Source organism: Carettochelys insculpta, chromosome 17, assembly GCF_033958435.1.
Source record: "Carettochelys insculpta isolate YL-2023 chromosome 17, ASM3395843v1, whole genome shotgun sequence".
Classification (NCBI taxonomy): Eukaryota; Metazoa; Chordata; order Testudines; family Carettochelyidae; genus Carettochelys; species Carettochelys insculpta.
Window position 1 is genome coordinate 7,513,855 of NC_134153.1, and position 24,141 is coordinate 7,537,995.

Sequence of the window (24,141 nt, forward strand, 5' to 3'; positions counted from 1 at the left end):
TAAATCGTTACCTCCGTCTGTTACAGCCCAAAGATATTGTTGAATCTACATCAAAGTGGCATGCATGGTCTGTTGCAGGAGTCCCAGTGGCACCGGGCACTTTGCACTTCCCTGCAAATTATTTCTACTGTTATCTTTTCATCCCTTGCTCTCCCCACAATGCTCAGTTTGTCTTTCATCAATTGCAGGGAAATTTAAGCTGGAAACCCCAAAGCAACATCCCAGGAGTTGCAACAGTGATTCCAGGTTATTCAAGTTTCCTTTTTCCCAAAGGAAGGGGGATTTGTTATTGTTGGCAGTGCCACTGACTATCAAACTCTTGAGCTACCTGTGCTGTGTTTCACTGTGTGACACCCAGAACTGCATATTTTAGTGCACTGAGCCAGCAAAGTTGAGAGAAGCAAAGTAAAAGGTAGCCTGGGAGACAGAGATGACATGGAGGTCTTGGGTGAGTGTTAATTACAAAACTATCGATCACAGTGGAGGTCAGTTTGTCAGAGTAATTTGACCCAAGAGTTTGGTAGTAGGTCAGTTTGTCAGAGTAATTTGACCCAAGAGGTTGATAGTGACTGAGGTCAACAGAAGACCCAGAAATGCAGTAAATCTGAATACTGAGGGGGAGGGAAAATGACAGATGGCGATGGGAAGAAAATTTATTAGATATATTTACAGTGAGGAGCCAAAAGGAAATTAAAGTCTTCAAAAATGTTTTTCGTGATTACTCCAGCTGTAGGTCCTGGTTTCTAATCTTGCCAGGTCAGTAGGTTCAGACAAGCTTTTGTGAGTAGAACTTGGTGCTCCACAGTACCCTCCTTCTGTGGTAAATTTACTTGGTTTACAAATCTAAGCTATGAAATTGACCTCTTGATGTAAACCGTTGTCAGCAACTTTTCCCTTGAACCAATGTTGGAAACAGCTTAATTGCTAGTATGGATGATGCATTTTTCCCCACACACAAAGAGCAATGATTTGCCTTCCATATCTTCTAGTTTAAAGGAAAAGAGCAAGAAAGAACAGATGTAGAGCCTGTCCCCATAAGAGGGAAGTGTCTGAATGTGTCCGTGTGTGTCCATGACAAGCTGCAGCAGCTCTGGGAACAAAATGGCTGCTGTCTCTGACAACTGTCAGTTCTTAGCAATATAAAGTTGTGTGCAGTATACAAAGCTGTGATCATTTGGTATTCATGTAAACCATTGCAGTCAAGATAAACCACCTGCAGCACCGTTCTGGAAAGCATTCTTGAGGCCCATTGCTGACAGTGATTTTCAACTGCAGATTATTTTCCTAAAGTGGATGTAACTTTTAAGAGAGCTCCTTCTGGTCCAGGCACAAAGAAGCTGCACCAGCTCTATGTTGGAAAAAAAAAGTTTTGAGAATGTTTTGTTCCTAATGAAATCACATCTGTAACAGCCAGTAGTGAAATATAATTGGAGAGATTAAAATACACAGTGCAGTGGGTATATTAAGCATGAAAAAACTCACCAGGATGCCTTGCTCTGAAAGTTTTTACAACCTACTCCAAGAACTCATTATGTTTTGACATATAATATTTGTATGAATTCAAGATACATCTGAAAGAAAAGAGAGCTGCCAATAGATTTGGAACATCTGCAAATATTAGGATAGAAGTAACATCCTAAATTTGTGGGTAACACGGATGGGCAGAATTGAAGCTGGGACCTCTGAAGCTAAGACCATGTGTCTCTACTGCATGAGCTAAAAGGGACCTACCTTTAAGCTCATGCATTAGAGGCTCCTATTCTGAGGTTCCAGGTTCAATTCTGCCTTTGGGTATTATACAGGTACTAAAACCCACATGGTCATAGGTCCTCATATTAGCCTGGGTGCCTATAAAGTGTGTTTCTATTGTGCTCCTACAACATGGTGTATTGAAGCTAGCGTATCACTGCAGCCAGACATCGCTGTATTAAGCTGGGACTGATTTTCACCAAGTTGCTGCGCTGTCCCCCCTTTACAGGCCTTAGGCTAGGTCATGCTAATTTATCAGCTTGTCTGAAAAATGCTTTTACATGTCATTGATCCTGTTAGGGCTCACTGTGGGTGTTTTTTTGTTGTTGTTGTTGTTGTTTTTTTCCCAAAAGCTATCCGCGCAAGCCTAGGAAGGCTCCCATAGACTCTAATGGCCGGTTTTTAAGCTAGTATGGTACTAAGCGTTTTTGCACCTCTCTGCCTGCGTGGAACTAGTGTATCAATTCCTCTGTAAATGAAGATTTTTTTGCATTTTTTTTCTCCCTAGGACAGTGAACTTTTGACCTTTAATATCTCCCAGCATCAGTCATGGTGGAGTGAAAATGGCCCTGGCTGCGTAAGAAAGGAGGCTTCCGTGGCTGGCCTAAAGGGATTGGACAGCCATTCTTACATCTCTGTGATTGGCTGTGCTCTAGAGTATCAGTATATTGAAGTCATGCACAGCTCGGTCCAGATTCTGATAGCGGTGAGTACTTCCTCATGGAACAACAAAGAGTAAAACCATCCACATAGATTTTTCAGGGGTAGTTGCTCTTAAAAAACAGTCAACTTATGCATGCACCAAAGCTGACCTATGTTTTCTGTTCCTCTCTGTGTATTTGCAAGCTCTGTGTAAGTATCTCATAAAGAGGGTGGTTGGTTGGTTGTTTTTTAACTCGGTGTTCAATCTTCAATAGCTATAAGACACTTTTTTTTAAAAAAATAGAAATCAGTATCAGGAGCCTACCACTTACAATAACAAACCACATAACACCGCTACAGTAACAAACCAGTGACTGGGGAGGAGAAGCACCCTTCCGTAAGGGGACAAATCTACATTTTTGCATTCCCAATCACTGCGGTGACATTTGACGTTTGTGTGTGTGTGTGTGTGTGTGTGTGTGTGTGAGAGAGAGAGAGAGAGAGAGAGAGAGCGGATGGAAAGAGTTTGGATAGGGGAGATGTGTGTTTCCCTTTAAAGATAATATCCTCTTTCAGAAAAAAAAAAACTTTTGATTGATCCAGAAAGTGACATGTTTTCTTCCTGCTGACACCAATGATTTGTATTAAGTTTCCATTAAATACTGCCCCCCCTTTGGAGTTTTTCATGGGCACTTTTTTAATACGCTGCAGTTATGTGTTGTCCTTAATGTTCCCTATTGTTTCTCATTTGCAAGTGAAATTAATTGGAACAAAAGGTCCATTGTCTTTATTTCCACTCCTACTCATGCATTTCGTAGCTACAGCATGTCTATTTAATCTGATTTTCTTTGTTAGCTTAGTGGCTTTAAGTACATACAGGTTCTGTTGCAACTCAGAACTCTGTTTTAACAAGGTGTGGTCATGGAGCTTCATGTGACAAGTGTGATAGCACCTGGTGCAGAACTGTATGCATGAAAAGGAGGATGTGAGAAATGTAATGCCATGCATGCTAGAACACCCTGCAAATTTCAAGGAAATGTGGGCTTTTTGTGAAGGATTGTTAGTCTGGATCAGAGAGGTGTAAAAAGTACTCAAGTAACTTTTGGGGTAAAAGTGCAACTGCTTCCATTTATGGGTACTTGAATACAATCTAGATGTGATGTGTGTGCACTCATGCACATGTGTATTTTTCTCAAATCCTTTTCCAGAAGGACACCCATAACTTGTACTTAAGTACATCTCTCCTCCCGGCCCCAGGAAGCTGCACTTGTATTCAAGTAACTTTTTGGTACTTTTTCCACCTCTGGTCTGGATGCTTATTCATGGGTGGTTTAGTGATCAGTATCCTTATGTCCTCTACTGCCATAAAGAAAACCAAAGCTTTGTTTCTTGGTTCTCTGTTCTCCAAGCCAGCCAATGAAAGGTGTGCTCCAGCTGTTGACAGTTGAATGCTTGAGAGATCAGAAGTGTCATATCATATGTAATAGCATTCCCTCTGGCTGATTTAGGAAGCATCATTGTTGGAAATCAAAGTCTTCCGAGGGGGCAGACTTCAGGATTTAGAGGAGAAAGACTCAGTCAACAAATAGAAGGACCTGGTCCTATGATCTACTAAGGATAGGCTTTGGTTTTACAGAATCCTGTAAAAAGACATCAGGCCCCAAGATAGATTGCTGAAGCAAAACCAAGCAAGCAGGGTTACAGCTGTAACTCTGCCTCTTAGCTGGGTATATTCATACTATTAACTCTATTACCCCCACCCCCACAGCACTGTAAATTTAAGTTGTGATTGGCAACTGAATAAGGGAGCATGGGTTCAGAGTGGAGAGGGTAAATTGATGGAGGCCTGGCAAGAAAATATTGGTTTTGGGCACATACAAGTTGCTTCCCCATTCCCCCTGTAAGATGTGAACTTTAGAGGATTTTTTATCCTACTTTTGTGCCTTCTGGGCCCTGAAATTAGGACACAAGATTCAAGCATGCGTGTACAGTAATCTTTACAGCCCATGCTAGGGGTTTCCTGCCTGTTGTAGCAAGTTTCTGTAAAAGTTACATATCTTTCCTATAATAAAGGTAGACTGTGAAAGCCCCAGGTCTGTATCCCCTGGAGATCTTGAAGTGCTCATTCAATCTTTCTGGATATGGACTGGACTAGAGAGATTTGGTCTAGACAATCTCACTGGATGAGACAGATTTCCCTTGAAGACAGCAGAAAGGAACCTTTAAAGAGCTTTGCATGATTTCTATCAGGTCCTGCCTGAAGACAGCCAACTAGTCCTTTCCCTGTTTAGTCTCTGATGACCAAACTCTTTGATCCTTGGAAATAGTGTCACCCTTTTCTTTATCTCATTTTCAGGCAGACTTTTTTTTTTTTTTTTTTTTTTTAAAGATGACTGTCCCTCGCAGAATGTTTTGCAGGCTTCAGTGCTGCAGAGGGAATCTTTTTTATTTTTTTATTGATCATGTCTCTCTAAGAACAGGGAGATGCAGCAAAGGCTATGACCTTCTTCCTTCTGTGTCTGTCAGGCTGTCTGAGAACTGAAAGCATAGTTCCTCCAAGGGGTAGGGTGGAGGGACCCAAAGCCTCCTTTCCTGTGACTGTGGGTTTGGTTCAGCAGCTTTAGAAATGTTTTGGCTTCAGTGATATGAAATTCATATTCATTACAAATAAGATGCCACCACATGCCCAATCCTCAGGAGAATCATTCTTCCACTGAAGCACAGTAATAGTGCTGTGCGTTTTTCCCCCTGGGGGGAAGGTTGATTCATCCCAGAAAACATCCCACCCCCTTCATTAAATTTGACCTTGTTAAGAAAAAAGTTCCATGCAAACCAGGGGGCTGCAGTAGCAGCTGGGGAGCCACCCTGCACCCTTTTCACAACACAAAAAGGTAGAATCCTCTGTATAACTTCTCTCCATAAACTTCATCCTTACTAGGGATGAATTTCACTCAGGGTGAGCGAGTGCTGTAGAAGCTTTGCTCTATGGCCCTGCTAATGCACTACATCCCCGTCTGGATCACCCCGACTCTTCCAGTCCTAGGCCTCTGGTGAGGGCAAGGAAAAGGAAGAAAAAAGACACCAAAGACCTGAATTGGTTCTCATGTGTGGCTGTGTTCTACTGGGCTAATTCTGTTGTGTTAATTGAGTTGCTTCTAACTCACTGGAGTGAATGAGAAAGTTAAAATTCATCACTTGTGACAGTTGCTGGCCCTGGTGCTGGCCTCAATCTGCACAAATATTGGTGAGGTGAAGAATTCACCAAAATTCATTCTTTTGGGTTTCAAAATCCCTGTCTCTTGACAGGGGAGAGGATGTAGATCCTAACATGACAGAATCAGTACTGGATTATGTGACAGAAAAGTAGGGTTATACCTCGAATCCCAACTAACCCATGAAAATACACAAGAACAAAAGACATTGTGAAGAGTCCACATAACAGTGCTTAATGGAAGGATTGTGACTATATTCTGGCACATGATGTTCACTTCCTATCTTTGCAACCTGCCCATATCATCAAAAGTGCAGCAGAAATAATTTGTCCTACTCCTCTGCAAAAGAAAACTTGCTTTGTTTTCCCATTGAACAAACAACTTGCTAGGCAGCAGTTGGAGGTTCAGTTTCTGTTTTAAAGATCTGGTCTACTTTTGGTCTGTCCATATGGGAGCTCTGGGAGTGGGGAAGGCTGGGCTTTTCTCTATCCCACAGCATGGGAAAGAGGTTGGAAGTGTCTCCCCAAGAGGGAGAATTTTTAGCCAGCCTGTCTGCTGCTTTCATTCAAAATGACAGGTTGGAAGAGTCCCAGGAAAATGGCGTAGTTAAAGGTTGGCAGCAAATGTTACAATGGAAAGCAAGTCAAGGCACGCTTTGCTGTTGGCATGTGTTACGTTTTCACTGATAATTGCATCCTGAAAGCAGAAAAGTAAAGAAATCAACTGCTGTTGGTTATCACTTTGCATATTTGATCACAATCCCTTTTTCTCCAGTCAGCAGCTTTCCGAAGCTCAAGAATCACTAAGAAATTAATATCCTTCCCTATTCCCTACCACCTCCCTCACCCCATGTTTGAGAGAGAGCACACAGGCTCAGCTGAGTCTGCAGCTCGAAGTGAACTCTACAGTAATTCCATCTCACGGAGAAAAGAGAAGGGACTTAACAGAGACTCTGTTCTCTGCTGCTATTGTCTCAAGCAAGAATGAAGGGGAGGGGTTGAATGTAGCTTTGCTCATGCCTCAAGGGTAGAACTTTGCAAAGGCGAGGGAAAGGGGTGGCTGGGGCTTGCTATAGTTTTCTGGCTTCATTGGGCATTGTATGCTCCCTTGCCTTCCTCCTGCTCCTTGTGTCCTATGACAAATTTGAGTTACTACTTTTGCAAATGGCCGCTGGAAAAAAAAGCGTGTTCAGGTTGTATATGGGATTGTTGGACACAAACATTTTTTCAAGAAGCATGTTGAGCCACGTGTGAAATACTTAGCAAATAAATGGATAAAAAGAATAGAGCAATCCACAAAGCTGATATACTCAAAACATTGTGGCTGATGAAAACAATTGATCAGAAAGGGTCCATCACCCTACGTGGCGATAACAATGGTGGTTATTGCTTACTATATCATTCTGACGAACCGCTGGTTAGCATCCAGGCATCAGCTTTTATACCCTTTGTTTATACATCAGTGGATTCATGATCATATTTAATTACATTTCAGTCCTCTCTCCATCTATCGGTGTACAGGTAACCATACCTGGGTTTTGATTGCTGACGTAGCTATTTGCATCAGTAGTTTGAAAATATTATCAATGTGTCAATGCAGACACCTGTAAGTGTGCATGTTACTTTAAAAATCCCTAAAGTTCCATTAAGCCTGCATTATTGTGTTGCTTGCATTTAATTTGGTCACTTACTTATGCTAAGTCTTAGGCTATTAAACTCTTCACTAGATCTCTGGGGGAGGAGGAGGAGAAAGGATGGTATGTTGTGGCATTGCTGCTTTCTTTTACGCTGCTGCTGACAGCGGCTCTACTTTCAGAGCTGGGCTCTCTGACAGCAGCTGCCACTGTCTGGCCACCCAAAGCTCTGCAGGCAGCAGTAGAGAAGTAAGGGTGTTATGGTATAGCATTGCCATCTTCACTTCTCTGCTGCTGCTGGCAGAGTACAGCCTTGAGAGATGGGCACCTGGCAAACAGCCGCTGCTTTCAGACCACCCAGCACAGGAGTAAGGGTGTTGATACTGCAGCCCCCCTAAATTAGCCTTGTGACCTCTTACAACTCCCATTTGGGCCAGGACCCCTGATTTCAGAAATATCAGTCTCTCTGGTGAAATCTGTGAAGAGTAGGGTAAAAGCCCACGAAAGACCAAATATCACAGACTGACATTTTTCATGGCTTGAATTTGGTAGGGCCTTGCTTATGTCTATCGAGGATCCCTTAATCTCCTCCTCCTTGTGTTTGAGCTGTGTGGGCATTACTCAAAGCAAACTGCACACAGCGTATAAAATAAAGCTTGCCTCGTAACCTCTACAGGATTAGTTTCCCAGATACATTGACAGAGGGTAAGATGTTCCCAATGAAAGAAGCTGATGGGTGGGACAACCACAGTGTGTCATTCCTTCTGCTCTGCAGCCTTTTGTTTCCCAGGCCTGTTTGACTGGCTGATTGAGCCCACCTGGTTATAACACATGTTCCTAATAAAAAGGTTGAATTTGACACTTGCACTCCTTGGAGGAAGCTGGTACTGAGGTTATCTGCGGAACCAGAGGCAGAGGCTAAACCACAAGAGCATTCTTGGAGGCATTAGAGCTGTAGCTTAGTGTCTTTTTACAATCACTGTGTAAGTGTTTTATGTCAACATAGCAAACCCAAGTATTCTGGACTGACTTGGAGCAAAATATTTTTTTCTTTGATTTGAGGGACATATTAAGTTTAGCTAACACAAATTTTGCAGAAAATTTTAATGAAACTGCATTTTCATCAGAAATCATTCAGAAAGAAAACTGCCAACATGCTCAAGCTTTAATCATTTTGAATCAGGAACAGAGGTCCAGGATCTGCTCTCAGTTACAGCTGTGTGAATCCAGATTATACCACAGAAATGAAGAGCAGTATATGACCCATTGTCTTATTTATCAGTCAAACAGGCCCATCTGTAATGCGTGTTAATAAAGATATATCATAGACTCATAGGAGTGGAAGGCACCTCGAGGTCATCAAGTACATTCTCTGGGGTTGTGATCGGAGGAAGTTATAAAGGGAGGCCACCCCCCTGTGAATTTTATGGAGAAAGCTATTTTCAGACCTTTGTTACTTGCCCATTGGAATGCTTTTTACTTTTTGCTTCCTATATATTTAATAGATGGTGAGAAAGGGGATCTTCTGCCAGACCTGGTTTCAATTTGAAGTGTGGAACATACACCCTATTATTCGGAAGTCCCTTTTCACATTCTGCAGCTGTCAATCAAATGGGGGAGTCGAGATAAAAGCTCAGCTACTTCTGCTGCTGGCAGCACTTTTGAATGAGCTTGTTGAATATAGAGAGTAGGTGGACAAGAATTTTCCCCCAGAGCTCTGGGCATGATGTTCTTGGTGTAAATTGGAAGTAACCCCATTTAAATTATACCACTGTAAAACTGCTGCAAGTGGAGAGTCAGGTTCTGTGACTGCATCCTCTCTAGGTAGCTTTGTGTATAATGCTCAGTACAGTGGGGTCCTTTGTGGTGACTAGGACTTTTAGGTGCTACACTAATGCAGACAATTACTAATAATGAATCCACTATTTCCTAGAACTCAAATGCTTAATCTATTTGGAAATAAGTGGAATACTCAATTTTAGCAGAATAATAATTAACTTACCCTCTAAAGGTGTTAAAACTGGTGGGGAGTCCAATCTAACCCCATTAAAGGTCAGTCTCATGTGCTACAGTAATGGGGCATGACTCACCTCCATGGCACCTCCTGCTGCTTGCTCAGGAAATCAGCTTGTTTCAGCCTTCAGAGCTCCTTCTTCAGGCCACTGTCTCACCCACTTATTCTCCACCTAATCTCAGGACCCACATTCCTTCTAGACCGCAAAGCCCTGCCCTCAGGCTACTGCCCTACCAGGATGCCCCACCCAGAACCCCAAGACCCCTGTACCCATCTTGCCTCCATGACCTATTGCCAGACATCCTATGGACCAGGGGTCAGCAACCCCAACCATGGTGCCAAGAGTGGTGCGTGAGCCAATTTTCATCTGCATGTGAGGCAGGATCTCAGCCCCACCCTCATCCCCCATGCAGCCAGGAGTTTGCTAGATGAGCAGCTAATGCTACCAACCACCACCTAAACAATAAAGCTCTCTCCTAATTTATTTATAGATGAAGCTGTTGTAAGGAAGACTGTTAGCGTCTTTAAAAAGCATCCCCCACACTCAGACTGTACATAGAGGTCAAATTTCAGCAGTCCACCCCAGAAAGGTTGCTGAGCTCTGATCTAGACCCTCACCTGGGTGCAAACTACAGTCTGAAATGTCCTTTCACCATTGGCGAGGAGGTGGACATGTTGCTACCACCTGCTTTGCAGCCCTAGTATCCCCCGGGTTCCTGTCACTAGGCCTCAACCCGGCCTGACTCAGGCCCAAGCTCTCCTGGCTCACCCTGCCTTTCTCCAGCACTGCTCTGTCTGTGGTATCCCATGTTAGCAGGCAGCTAGGTCCCTCTTTGCCAGGGCTGGAGCAAGAGTATGCTCACCCTGGCAAGCCATCTCTTATACAGCCCTCTTGGGCTCTGATTGGCTGCCACAAGCCTTACACCTGATTGGCTCCTGAGACAGCCTTCTCTATCACTACTGAGTCTTGATTATTCTCTTTTTCTTTCTCTCTCTGTTCTGTGTCTGCTCGTGATATTTCCCTGTACACATCAACCTTGATACATTTTCTGATGTAGGCAAACACATTGATGGATGGTGCTATAAAAGAAGCTAATAGATCAAAACCATATAACTTCTCTTCCTGCCTTTCCCTCCCCTCCCTGCAGAGGCAAAAATTAAACTGAATTACGTTTCAGCAAATCAAATCTGTTCCAGTTGTAGCTGGAAGATGTTTTTATTAGAGGCGTTACATGTTTAACACAACAGAATAGTTTTTCTGGTCTGCACCAAAGAAACATACAAACCCTGTGTCCCTTTGTTCTGGTGCTTATTCACCGAGGGTTGTTCATTCTCCTTGAATTTCTGTAGCATCAAAAATATGTAGTGGGGCTTTATGTGCAAAGCTGTTATAGGGAGCGTGTTCTTGCAGAAGTGCCCCTCTCCATGGTTGTCGTACAATGGTCTGTCTTTTATTCTTTTTTCTTCTGTTCATCTTGAGATGGCTTCAGTAATGTTTCATGCACTGTTTCCCTTGATTTTCAGATTTAAGAGTACCCCGAAGGGCAAGGAACATTGTCTAACAGGAGAGCATAATCTTACATCACTTTCATTGTCATGACCTAATGCGACTATAGGACTTAAGATAGGCTGGGTTGAAGTGAGATCAGAGTGGCATGCTAAACAGGAGCTTGCTGCCTGCATCGAAGACAGTAGGGAAAATTTCCTATCTGTCAGTGAGGTTAAGTACTGGAAAACATTGCCCATTGTGGTTGTAGAATCTCTATAATTGGAAATACAGTATTTAAGAGCCGGTTAGACAGACATCTATCAGGGATGGACTGGATGGTGTTTGATCCTGCCATGAGGTCAAAGAACTCAATTGGATGACCTTTTGAGGTCCCTTCCAGTTCTAGTGTTCTAGGATTCTAAAAAAAACAACAAGAAGTCCTGTGGCACCTCATAGACTAACATATTTTGGAGCATAAGCTTTCATGGGCAAAGACCTGTTTCATCTTTGCCCACGAAAGCTTATGCTCCAAAATATCTGTTAATCTATAAGGTGCCCCAGGACTTCTTGTTGTTTTTGTGGATACAGACTAATGTGGCTCTCCCTCTGGTACTGTGATTCTAAGTGAAGGATAGCCATAATCTTTGACCTCTCTCCTGAGGTGTCTGCGATGTAAGTGAATGACTGCTAACCGTGGTGGGTCTCCGGATGCAGAGGCCTGTCCGCTGACCTCTCTCACATCCAATTTATTTCACCCAACATTGTGAACAGCCATGATGTGAACTATGGTGTCTTTGAGGCCCTGTTTAGAACGTCGCACAACTGACTTTCTCCTAATTTAGAAATCCCAGAGTTCCAGTGATTGTTCCTCCTAACACCCAAAAGCCTGGGAATCATAAAAGAACATGAACCTCCCAGGCAATCCTGTCAACATCATCATCATCAACACTAAGATTTTAATTCTTTCAGTGGGTTTATGTTCATTTTACAGTGAAATGGAATAAGTCCTCCCCCTAGTTCTCAAATTCTGTGAAGATACAATTATCAGTGAATTGCCTTTAAAAGCTTTGAGCCTTTTGGAGTTAACTTAGCCCACACTCAAGCAGACACCCTCACTAAAAGCAGATTTGATGATGAGATTTTTATTTCATCTCTATTGCCTTAATTTCATCTATCATTCATGCATGAGGCAAGGCACAGCATAGATCCCAGGAGTTCACTTTATCTCTGAAGCGATAGGTTTAATTATAGCTTAGTTCAGGCAACATGAAAATGCAGTACACATTTATATTATATGTCTCTCCTCCTTCCGCTCCAGAAACTTCCCCCTTCCATCTAAGCTGAGAGGCTAATGTAACCTTCCTAGAGAAAACGGAAATAGGCCATTGAATAAACAATAATTTATAATTGATGACATCCATACCACAAAGTCGTGTGGGTTATAAGGTCAAAGCAGAGTATATTTGAAACACAAAGCAGGCTGTGTTAAAACAAAGTTGAAGGGAAACCAGAATAGACAACTCAGGCTTCAAAAGGTTTAGGATTAGGAGACCTAGTAAAGTTCACTTTGTCCACTGTTTTGTTTGTTTGTGTGCATGTTTTTTACTTGCTATGTGAAGCAGGTGTGTTCCAGTGGGAGGTGTGGTACATTTCTTTGCAAAGAAAACTTCCTAGCTGATTTTATTGCTAGCTCAGTACCTCTTAATTGTGGAACAGGGCATTTAACAGGCTGATCCTAATGGCATGACTGATATTAAGGATTTATGTGAATTCTATCTTTAGTGTGCCAAGATAGTTCATTTTCTTGGCTAGTACAGGTTGAACTTCTCTAATTTGGAACTCACTCATCTGGCAAATTCTGTGATACGGTATGATTTTAGTTAGCTGGACAACTACTTATGATGGGTGTGGCCAAGTTTCCCATGGTCCCATAAAGTTTGCCTGTAACCACCTGTTGTGGCTCTCAGTGTCCTGGACTGTTATTTAGCTGTAATTTACTGTCTAAATGTCTTCTAAGAGCCCAGTAAGCAGCGGAAGTGTTGGTAATGTGCTAGAAAATCTTGAAATCATCTGGCAAATTCTCACATCCAGCACCAGTCAGGTACTGAGGATGCCAAATGAGAGGTATGTTTCTTCAAAGTATTTACCTTTAATTCAATGCCCTCCTAATTTACTTACGGAGTTTGCTTAAGGCACTTTAGAATCTTAGCTCCTGGAAGATTCTCTGAAGTTTAGCATGAGAAGAAATAAATGTCCTTTTGGCTTTGAGGAGCAGTGAAAAAGGAGAATCTGCATCTTAAACACACCTGAATAAATAAGAGTTCCGAACCATAAGATGGTGCCAGCACTCTGCTTGTAGTCATTCAAAAGCTTGAAGTGCATGGACCATTGACACACTGAGGGACCAGTGGAAGAGTCTTGCATGGGGAAATGTTCATAAGCCATTTGGAGTGTAGTCCCACAAATACCTTTTATATGTTCTTTTTCCAATAGCTATATATATTTCCTAATTTAATAAAAGATGGCTTTCTGCCTTTATTCAGCACCACGGTCAGTTCCAGATACAGTTCTCAAAAACATGCAAATTAAAACAAACAAAACAAACCCTCAGAACAAAAAAAGGTATTTTTCCTTGTTAATACAATACAAACAAAGAAGAGCAATCAGGAGAAAAGGCTTTTTCATTCTTCTTCTCTCATATCCCTGTAGAAAGCAGCAGCTTCACACAAAGAGGTAATTCTTTAGAAGCTCCCCGAGCATAATTAGTTTTGCATGTTGCGTGGTTTTCTGATAGCCATTACAACTGGTTGGCTCCTTTTCTGAGTTAAGAAAACTGTAGTTAATGGAGACAGAGAAGTAAAGTAGCTCTCTGTTGAGGAAAATAAGTGAGTTGATGAACTATCACTCCATCTCTGCAGTACTGGAATGTGCCTCTATGGAATTCTGTCAATCTCCGGAGAGTAAACGAAGGATTCTGTTGTTGCATTTAACTTTTTAATAGGAAGTTTAAAATATATATAAGGTTTAGCAGTGATGTAAAAATTACTTTGTTTTCTCCAGCTAAGGTTCATCTTGTCTTCGGAGAGTTCCAGCACACAAGCAAATCTTATAATCTCTCAGTAGAAATCTCATTATCCTGCCTTTTGTCTTCTGGTGTTATGTATTTTTCTGTCATATTAAAAATAAATGGACTCCACTTCCTGAGTCCTTTCATGCATCATTCTACCTTCCCATGGTGTGAGCCAATGCTTACCACATTCTAACTTGTGTTAAAAAAACTTTGAGTTCACAGTGGAAAACAAATAATTAGGGCTCGCAATAACTTTAATAATGCAGTTAGTGTCAACCAAGATCTTGCTAACTGGAATGTTTATATAAGGAGATAATACAAGGCATGGAGGAGATATCTGATTAACAGAAAACAGAGCAAAATCCAAATCTGCTGAACCAGGATCTCACAACTCTGTTAGGAGCAGATTCTTTCTTCCTTACTCAAGTTGGGAATTGCCTTGCTGCTTTGCTGACATGAGGACAACACAGTCTGGCACATTGTAGAGCTTCTAGGAACTGTCCCCAAAGCAATAAGCTTCTCTGTGGGGGTTTTTAATTGCTTTGAGGTAATGATCCACTTTAATTTTGAAATTTTGAGTCTGTTTTCTTACTTTAGGCCTGACTCTGACCCATGAGCAATGTGTGCACTGCATTAAATCAGGAGAAGTTCCAGGAGGCATTGTGACTCCAGAGAAACCCCACTGACCCACAATTCCTTCCTGCTTCCTCAAAGGAGATAGTACTTTAAAGCTGGCCTATAGTACCCTATGAATTATGACATACCACCCACTGGCTCAGCTCCTGAAGCCACTGGCTAAAGGTTCTGCCCATTTCCCACCCAACCTCTGTACCTCCTGCGTACCTGGACCCAAGGCCTGGGAATACCAGCAGGGCTTTAAGACGTGCAGTTTTCTTTTCACTCCCTTGTGTGGGCCTGCAGTCTGACTCTGCATTTTGCCCTATCTTTTCTCACTGTTATTTTCCAGTCCGTCCTTCATTTCCAAGCATAAGAGAATTTAGTGTCACTACTTTTAAACAGCCAAAGTATTCCCACATTTATGATTGACTTCAAAACGAATTGTCCATCTCATCTACCTACAAAGCAATATAAAATTTAGTCTCATTCTCTTGCTGAATAACACCAAGGTATCTATTGCTTAACCTATCCCAAAGGCTTGACCATTGTTGTAGGATAATTTGAACAATGAGTTCTCCCCTTGCATCCTTCACTAGTGAAATCAGTATTTTTCCATGTGTCTGTTTGACTGTTATTGCAGAAGAGGCTATATGAGGGGGTCCTGTCTGATACATTGTACCAGTACTTCTCTGGCCTTCTCATCAAAAAGAAACATTTCCAGTCCTAGGGAAAGAAAACCTTCTACATATGACCTAAAGTAAACAGTCAACCTGAAACAATAGCACTAAGAGTGGTGTGAACAAAAGGTGAGAATGACTCATCTCAGTCAGGTGTTAACTCTGAAACTCAGAGATTACGGTTTCAATGACAGCATTGCTGTGACATATCAGTACTCCCTCCTCAAACCCTATGCCACCAACACTCCCAGCTATATCCGAGATACCACCAACTTCCTGAGGAAATTACAAATCATTGGAAAAGTTCCTGATAACGCCATCCTTGCCACAATGGATGTAGAGGCTCTGTACACTAATATTCCACATAAAAACAGATTACAAGCAATCAGGAATACCATCCCTGTTGCCACCACAGCCAATCTGGTGTCTGACCTCTGTAACTTTGTTCTCACACACAATAATTTCCGATTTGGGGACAATTTATACCTCCAGATTAGTGGAACTGCTATGGGCACCCCCATGGCCCCACAATATGCTACTATATTTATGGTTGACCTGGAACAATGCTTCCTCAGCTCTCGTCCCCTATTACCCCTCCTCTACTTAAGATACACTGATGACATCTTTATGATTTGGACCCATGGTACAGAGACTCTAGAAGAATTCCACAGAGACTTTAACAATCTACACCTCACCATCAGCTTATGCCTCGATTACAACAAGCAAGAGAGACATTTCCTGGACGCTACGGTACTAATCAAGGATGGCCTGATCAGTACCACACTGTACCGAAAACCTACTGATCGCTATACTTACCTACACCCTTCTAGCTTCCATCCTGCACACATAACTAGATCCATTATTTACAGTCAGGCTCTTAGATACAATTGCATTTGCTCTGATCCAACTGACAGAGACCAAAAACTACAAGATCTTTACCAAATATTCATAAACCTGAATTACCCACCAGGAGAAGTAAATAAAACAAATCGACAGGGCTAAACGAATACCCAGAGACCAGCTACTCCAAGATCGGCCCAAAAAAGCCAAGAACAGAACACCACTGGTCAACACCTACAGCCCCCAACTCAGACCACTGCAACGAATTATTAAAGACCTACAAGCTATCCTTAATCAGGATGCCACACTCCAGAAGGCCCTGGGTGACATGCCTGTTCTCTCCTACAGACAACCTCCCAACCTTATGAGGATCCTCACTAACAACCACAGTCTATACCCCAGGAATACCAGTCCTGGAACCTTTCCTTGCAACAAAGCCCACTGCCAGCTTTGTCCACATATCTTCTCTGGAAATACCATCACTGGACCCAACCAGGTTACTCACAGAATCACAGGCACTTTCTCATGCTCCTCTACTAACATCATATATGCCATCATGTGCCAACAATGCCCAGATGCTTTGTATATTGGACAGACTTCTAACTCCCTTAGACAAAGGATTAATGGGCGCAAAACAGACATAAAAAAACTCCAGATCCACAAACCAGTTAGTCAACATTTCAATGGAATGGGGCATTCTATTAATGACCTAAAGGTATATGTGTTACTGAAAAAGAACTTTCGCACCGTTCTTCAAAGAGAAACAGCCAAGCTGACTTTTATATTCAAATTTGGCATATTAACATGCGGTTTAAACCGGGATGGGAACTTCCTTAGTCACTATAGGGGCTCGTCTGCATACTTGGCTTACTCTAATTCTTGACCTCCCCCTCCCCACCCCTCCGCTCTCTGATTTGCTCACCTTGATTATCTTTTTCTGATTTGTCCTCCTTGCTTACTGTTTTTGGTTCTCTATGCCTTAAATATTGAGTCTGTTCTGGTCTGGCTATGGTCTGAAGAAGTGGGTCTGTCCCACGAAAGCTCACCTAATAAACTATTTTGCTAGTCTTTAAAGTGCTACTTGATTGCTTTTTGTTTTGATAGTGTATAGACTAGCACGGCTTCCTCTCTGTTACATATCAGTACTGATTACCTTAGCAGAAGTATACTGCTCCTCTGGGATTGACTGGTGCATGTGATTTTGGTAAGCATTTAGGGAGAAATAGCCCACCACAGCCAGACTCCTGCACTCCATGCCTTATGGCATATTGTCAGGGCTGCTTCCCCACTCTGACACTCCGAGTGCAGAATGTGGGGGCCCATCAAATGTTAAAAATACCTTGTCTATTAAGGTTCTGCTTAAAAAACTCCCCAAGGTCACAGATTAACTGACCCTGAGTTGGGGGTAGCTTCCACATCAAATTAGAAAAGCATTTTTTCAGATCTATATTGTATTTTTACAAGACAATTTGGTGACCTGCCATTTACCCTGAGGAGGAGAATCAGATCTCTGATAAGAAAGGGACCCAACATGGTATTCTTCCAGGGCCCAATTATGCAAATGATTACTCATGTGATTAGCCTCTTTGCAAAAATAAGGCATAGTCATGTGAGTAAAATCTTGCAGAATCAGGCCATTAATTTCCCATCTATTTGTCCTCCTTACCTTTGCAGCTTGCTAGCCATTTGGTAACACGAAACTGTCCTCTTACATTGTTCTCATTGTTTTTTCAAATTCATAAGAAAAATATACAGTGTTACTTTTCTGTACATCTCTAAAATGTTCTTAAATTATTTAATGTATGCTTAAAAAAGTCATGCTCACTAATTCAAACAGATGATGCACACACACACACACACTAAAGAAAAAATATATATTTGAAAGGACCCCGCCTACTTCGAAGTAGGAATGGAAATAAGGGGACTTCGAAGTAGGCGGGGTCCTTTCGAAAAGGAGCCCCGTCTGGAAGAGACGCGCAGCGGCAAGCCGCGTCAATTTCGAAGTGCGGCTGCCCCCCGCATGCTAATGAAGCGCTGAATATGTATTTCAGCGCTTCATTTGTAAACTTCAAAATGGCCATTTGCATGGCCATTTCGAAGTTTGGGGCTCATGTAGACCTAGCTATCTATGGATGATTTTGAGATGCCCAAGGATTTAATGGATTCAATCCAGCTGCTTAGGAGCAATCATTTTTCTGTCCCCTCTGCATCAGCCCCACAAACATCCCTCAGAATGAAAATGTTCTCAGTTCAAAAAAGTTTCTCTTCCTCCCATTGGCTTACCTGACCACCTCCTGCAGAAAGCCCAGTTAACCCTTTACAGGCATTCATTCATGACACAAAAGTTACTTGGATTCACCATTCCAGTGATCAGGGCTGGATTAACCTTCTGGGGACCTGGAGCTAGATTTTTGTCGTGTTCCCTGAGCTTGGGGGTGGGGCTAAAAAAGGCGATTGGTATGTGCACAGACAGTGTGGAGTGAGGCAGAAGGGGTAAGCTATGGGAGGGGATGAAGTCAACTGGACGTGCCAACTCTTGGATGAGGGTGGAGAAGAGGCATTTAGGGTGTAGGGGGCTCCAGGCTGTGGTCAAGGAATTTGGCATGCATAAGAGGGCTCAGGGCAGGAGGTTGAGGTGGGGGTGCATGGTCTGGGCTGGAATCTGGGCTCGTGAGGGGGTCTGGATGGTAAGTATGGACTTAGGGGGCAGGAGGAGCAAGGTCTAGGTGGGAGTTAGGGTATGGGAGGTAGCAACATTTGGGGGTTCTAGTGTAGTCACTTATCTGGGGCTGTTCCCATTTGGTGGTGGAGGGAACAGGTGGCTCCACTCAGCCCCATGCTTGCTTGCTTGCAGGCACCGCCACTCCCATTGGCAAGGATCAGCAGCACCTGGAGCTGTCTCTCCCTTGCCGGGAGGAGCTGGCCTGGAATGTGGCATGCAAGGGCTTTAGTAGCCACAGCCCAGTTTCACCCACTCAGCCAGACCCCTGGGCTGCAAGAGCCCCTTCCTGAATCTGGCTCTGCCAGGAATGGCTGTTGAGGTCTGGCTGCAAAGCGCTGAATGATTTCTTCTCTGTTTTCCAGCTGGTAGGCTTCGTCTATGCCTGTTATGTTGTCAGCGTTTTTACAGAAGAGGAAGACAGCTGTAAGTATTCATCCACAGATTCCTTGGCAATGGTTTTTCTAAAGTAAACTCTTTCTCTCACTCAAGTTTGTCATCCTGTGAGCTTCTACCCTAGGCCATCAAGCAGGGAATGAGAGAGAGAAAGCTCAGAAGAAGTGAGGTGACATTTTTGTGTCAACCTCCTTTCCATCTCCCCACATGAGTGGCACCATGGCAACTCTTTCCTGACAAGGACAGCTTTATGGTCAGATCCTCTTCTCTCTCTTGAACTCCCATAGTCCTCTTCTCTAGTTCTTTTAACGCAAAGGTTCAGCTTTGACCACTGACCATATTTGGCTATTAGTGACAGAAACAGTGGAGCTCCATCTCCTTTTACACGTGTGTTGATTAGGAATAATGCGATTGAGATCAGTGGAGTAGCAACAGCATAAATGTGGTGGAAGTGAATGGAGAATCAGGTCCTGCATGTTCAGTTGAGTAGGAAGGCCTGTGTATTTTGTGATATAAGATCAGGACCAAGTAGAGGCCAAGCGTACATGCAAATGACTGACCTGAATATTTAACATGCAAAGCAGAAGTGGCCCTGTGCTTTGATTGTAGAAAAGATGCAATAGTTAATTCTCCTTGTAGTCTGGTCTGCAATTCTCTCAGGTACTTAGGGTTCAATTTTACAGCGCCAAAGAAAAGCAGAGAGGCAAAGGAAAGTCATTTTGAGGATCTGGTCAGCTGGATTTACCCACCTACCTATATATAGCCTTTTCCTGTATTCCTTTGCACTTCCAAAATTCCCATTGAGCCACATGATTTCAGGCATGCAAAAAGATTTGGTTCATCACTTCTAAATAGCAGGATGGGATATTCTTTTTAGAAACATGTTTTTTAGGGTTGGATGTAAGGGACAGATCCTCAGCTGAGATGCATCTACACTAGAAAGTTTTTTTTTTCAGAAAAGCCAAGCCTTTATCTGAAAAAACCCATGGCGCAGCTACACACAAAATGCACTCTTTCAATCTGAAAATGAAAGAACGTGGCCCTTTTTCTGGCAGTCCTTTTCCTCTCCCAGAAGAGGAAGAGCACCTTTTTCTGAAAGATTCTTATGAAAAAAGCACGTGTAGATGCTCTGTGGGCCCGTCTTTTGAAAGAGGAGTCTTCACGGTGCTGGACTTTTTGATCCCTGGGCCTGTGTGGATGCTCTTTATCGAAAAAGTGCATTGATCTTTCGATCTACATTTTTGTGTGTGGATGCAATCTTCTGAAAGAAGATTTTTTTGGAAGAGATCTTCCAGAAGAACTTCTTTCAAAGGATCACTGTAGTGTAGACACAGCCCTGGTGTGACTGAGCATAGTTCTATTCAAGTCATTGAACCTATACCAATTTACTTCAACTGAAGATTGAAACCAAAAGCTTTATATACCAGTAATACTTCTTAGAGGTGTCTAGTCCTTCACATTAGTGTGAGGAGCTTTATCCAATAAAGACTAGCTGCCAAAGATGTTTGCTGAAAAATAATGGGTTTGAATTGGATGTTAAAAGGCAAGTGAGAAAGTTTATTTCAAATGGGTTTAAAGAGATACAGTCCTAGTCTGGCTTAGTTTCTCTCTTTCTTCTTGTGTGGACCACAGTGACTACTGATCACTTGCTTAGAGCTAGGCTAGGCTTTTAGCAAAGACTTGTGTTATAAGTCATGAAAAAACCAAGGTTTGCAGTATCTTTTCCCTTCTCTCACCAAGACTCTCATCTGTATGTTTTATCCAAAGGGCTTTCCATTTCATGTTACTTTAAATATTATTTTAAACAACATCACTGGAGCTAGTTTAAATACAATGCTTTTATCAGTTATTGAGACACATACTGCTGTTAATTTCAGAATTTTTAAAATTCCGCTCCATCCCATTTTCTTAGACTCAGAGTGGAAATGCCAGCTTGAATAATTAACAATGACACACCATCAATATTTCACAGTCACAGCGGTAGAGCCTTCCAGTGACCTGAACAAATTTGAGCTGGTGTTTTAATCTTTTCTTCAATTTGTGGCTTCTTTTAAAGGTTTCTTTGATGTGTGACATGAAGTGGTTAGAAGTTGCTAAGACACATTAATCAGGAGGCCAGTGCTAACATAATTTTCATTAAAAACTTAGCAGTGGGATCAACTAACACTGGATTTTTGGCAAGCGTGCTTTAGATGTGCTAAGACACTGTAGTAGATGGGTGGTATGATGATGGGTAGAGGACGATGGTCAGAATTTTATAAAGTGATTAGGATTTTGGGCGCCCCTGTTGATAGATGCCCAGCTAGAGAAAAATTATTTTTAGGGAGCAGGTGATTGTCACTTCCAAAAATCTTTGTCAATTTTTAGTTAGTTTTTTTTTTTAATTATCAGGAAACATTTTGAAAAGCACCTAGAAGACTTGAGTTCCTAATCCTTATTTTTCAAAAGTGACAGACAAGGAGGCACCAAATTTTTAAAGGTAGTTTGAAATAACTGAGAGTTAGGCATCTAAATTGCTTTAAAATCTGGCCCTAGGAGTCTAACCCTCATTTTAAAGCATTGGGATTAGAGTCCTATGTCGCTTATGTGATTTGGAAAAAATTACCTATATTCTAGTCATTCCAGTTTGACAACATCAGCGTTCTACTGTCTGTTAGAACAAAAATATGGGTGGCTGCTGAGAATTCAACCTCTAAATATTGTTAAATGCTTCTGCAATGTTTTTCGTGCTTCTCTATGTTTGGTTGTGTGTTGACAGAATGTTTAATAAAACTACCAACAACCTTTAAAAACATGGAACTAAAGGGTAAAAGAGCAGTGCCACCTTCAGGAAAGAAAAATAGAATGGTTGGACAGTTAATGAGAATATTCAGAGTTATATTTTTTAAAATATGTTTGGAAGGGGTATAAACTTAATTACGTAAGAGCATAAAGCATACTCTAACCAATGGGACTTAAGAAGAAGCTTTCTCTTTGGAGCAAATATTCTATAACTTCCTATACCACTTGGTACTTATAGCTGATGTAGGAAATCAGATACTTTAGACAGGATAAACATATGTCAGATATAATTTGGCTGTCTCTATGAGAAGCTTCCTTAAGTTGAATATGTACAAAATGTTCTAGACAAAACTGTCCAAGTCCAAGAGCATTAGACACCCAAGCCCTGCTGAAATTTAACTCCCATAAGTTCCTTTGAAAATACCAAGCTTAATTTTTAAATATATTGTTGGAGTCACATAGTCTAAAAATGTGATTAATGTTAGAAGAATCCCAAGAGATTCTCCCAATCAGATCATCTGGCACCTCTGGTGCAGCTGGGAACCTGTTATAAAAACTCCCTGGACCACTTCCATTCTGATGATTTGAAAGGGAGAGGGGTGCCTCCTCAGGGTCCCACCCCCATGTTTGAAAAATCTGCAGCAGCTAGAGCTCAGACCCTGAACAGAGGTCCAGGTTGAGTGGTCTTCATAGACAGAATTTTCCAGTCTGTATTCAGCAGAGGTGGGAAAAGTACCCAGAAAGTTACTTCAGTAAAAGTGCAGCTGCTTTCACTTCTCGGACCTCGAGTGCAATAAAGATGTGACGTGTGTGTGTGTGCGCGCGCGCATGGGGGTGTACTTTTACTCTGGTAATTTTCCAGAGGGACACCGATGACTTGAACTAAAGTACATTCCCCACCCCACACCCCACCAAAGCAGCTGTACTTTTACTCAAGTAACTTTTGGGTACTATTTCCCCTCTGGTATGAAGTCCCATGTCCATAAATAAATGCTGGATGAAGGGCTGTCAGTAACCATCTTTCTGTTCTTCGCACCATTTTATGTTGTCATGCCATTCCCCCACTTTCCTGTCACCATCCCTGACGTGGTTTTTTTATTTATTATTATTTGGGTTTTGATTTCTTTCAGTTGATTTCATTGGTGGATTTGATCCATTTCCTCTCTACCATGTCAATGAAAAACCCACCAACCTTTTGTGCAAGCAGACATACCTGTAAGTATTGGTTACTGTGCTAAGAAGCGTGTGATGCCTCTCAGCTCAGTGGCTCAAGTTTGCTCCATTTATTCTCTACTAGGCAGATTTCTCCAGCCGGGCGCTCCCTTCTCTGGGTTTGATACATCACGGGGCAGACCACTGGGAGGGGTAAAGCCAATACCTTTCAACCTCAGGGCATGGTTTGCTTCAAGGTGTGGCTGCTAAGGCTGCCGTTCTTGGTTTCGAACATGCTGCGTCTCATTATGGAGTGAATTCTAGTCCCCTGTGCTAAGCTTCAGTGCCAGGTAACTATATGCACGCTGGGGAAGAGTGGCAGAGAATCCTCCCCTCCCCACCCACGGTGCCAAAGTGCAGGGCTCCTGCCCTTCTATGCTATAGATGGTGGTTGGTTCTGCTGTGAGGGCAGGGGTCTGGACTTGACCTCTTGAGGTCCCTTCCAGTTCTAGTGTTGTGTGACACCATTACAGCTCCATCTCAGCTCTGTGCCCAGCCCATCATGACAGAACTTTGGCCCATTACACCTGTGCAGTTCCATTCCCAGCCTTTGCTAGTCCCCCTCCCACACGCCCGCTGCTCTCCCATGAAGTGACCGGCAAGAGACTTGGCTCCCGGAGATGCTGAGGCTGGCATGCTTTCCCTGGGTAGATTTCCCACTTCTCAGCTACCCGAGGCAGTGAAAAGTTGGTATTTCTACCATGTTTGGGTGTTTACTTGCAGGACTTACAGGACTGACTCCGCGCACTTTCTGCTGGAATCAAAGCTGCCCCTAGAGACCTAGGACATAGGGACTGAGTTCCTAATGTGCCAGGAAGATCTTCCCAGGCCTCGTCCACATCCCACCTCTTTTCATCACCTTTCTGCCTTTCCTGCCCTCATCCCCTCCCCAAGGTGCACCTCACCCCTTGCTCCTCTACTCCTGCCGCAGCACTTCCTGATGCTACAAAGCAACTGATCTGCAGCATGGGGAAGGCGCTGAAAGGGAGGTGCTAATCAGTGAGGCCCAGCAGCCCATGTGGGAAGGAGGATGCTCTTGTGGGGGGCTGCTAGTGGGGTCTCTAGCTCTAACATGCAGGAACCCCCAAG

The 24,141-nt window shown here is 42.7% G+C and overlaps 1 protein-coding gene across 1 annotated transcript in view; it reads left to right on the forward strand.

The window, feature by feature from the left end:
- The window catches only part of NKAIN4 (sodium/potassium transporting ATPase interacting 4), an 80,537-nt gene that overhangs the window by 50,729 nt on the left and 5,667 nt on the right, over nt 1-24,141 (forward strand). Inside the window, exons 4-6 of the mRNA XM_075012215.1 lie at nt 2,258-2,455; nt 19,029-19,089; nt 22,971-23,055. Coding sequence (XP_074868316.1) covers nt 2,258-2,455; nt 19,029-19,089; nt 22,971-23,055 — 344 coding nt within the window. The remainder of the gene's footprint in view (nt 1-2,257; nt 2,456-19,028; nt 19,090-22,970; nt 23,056-24,141) is intronic.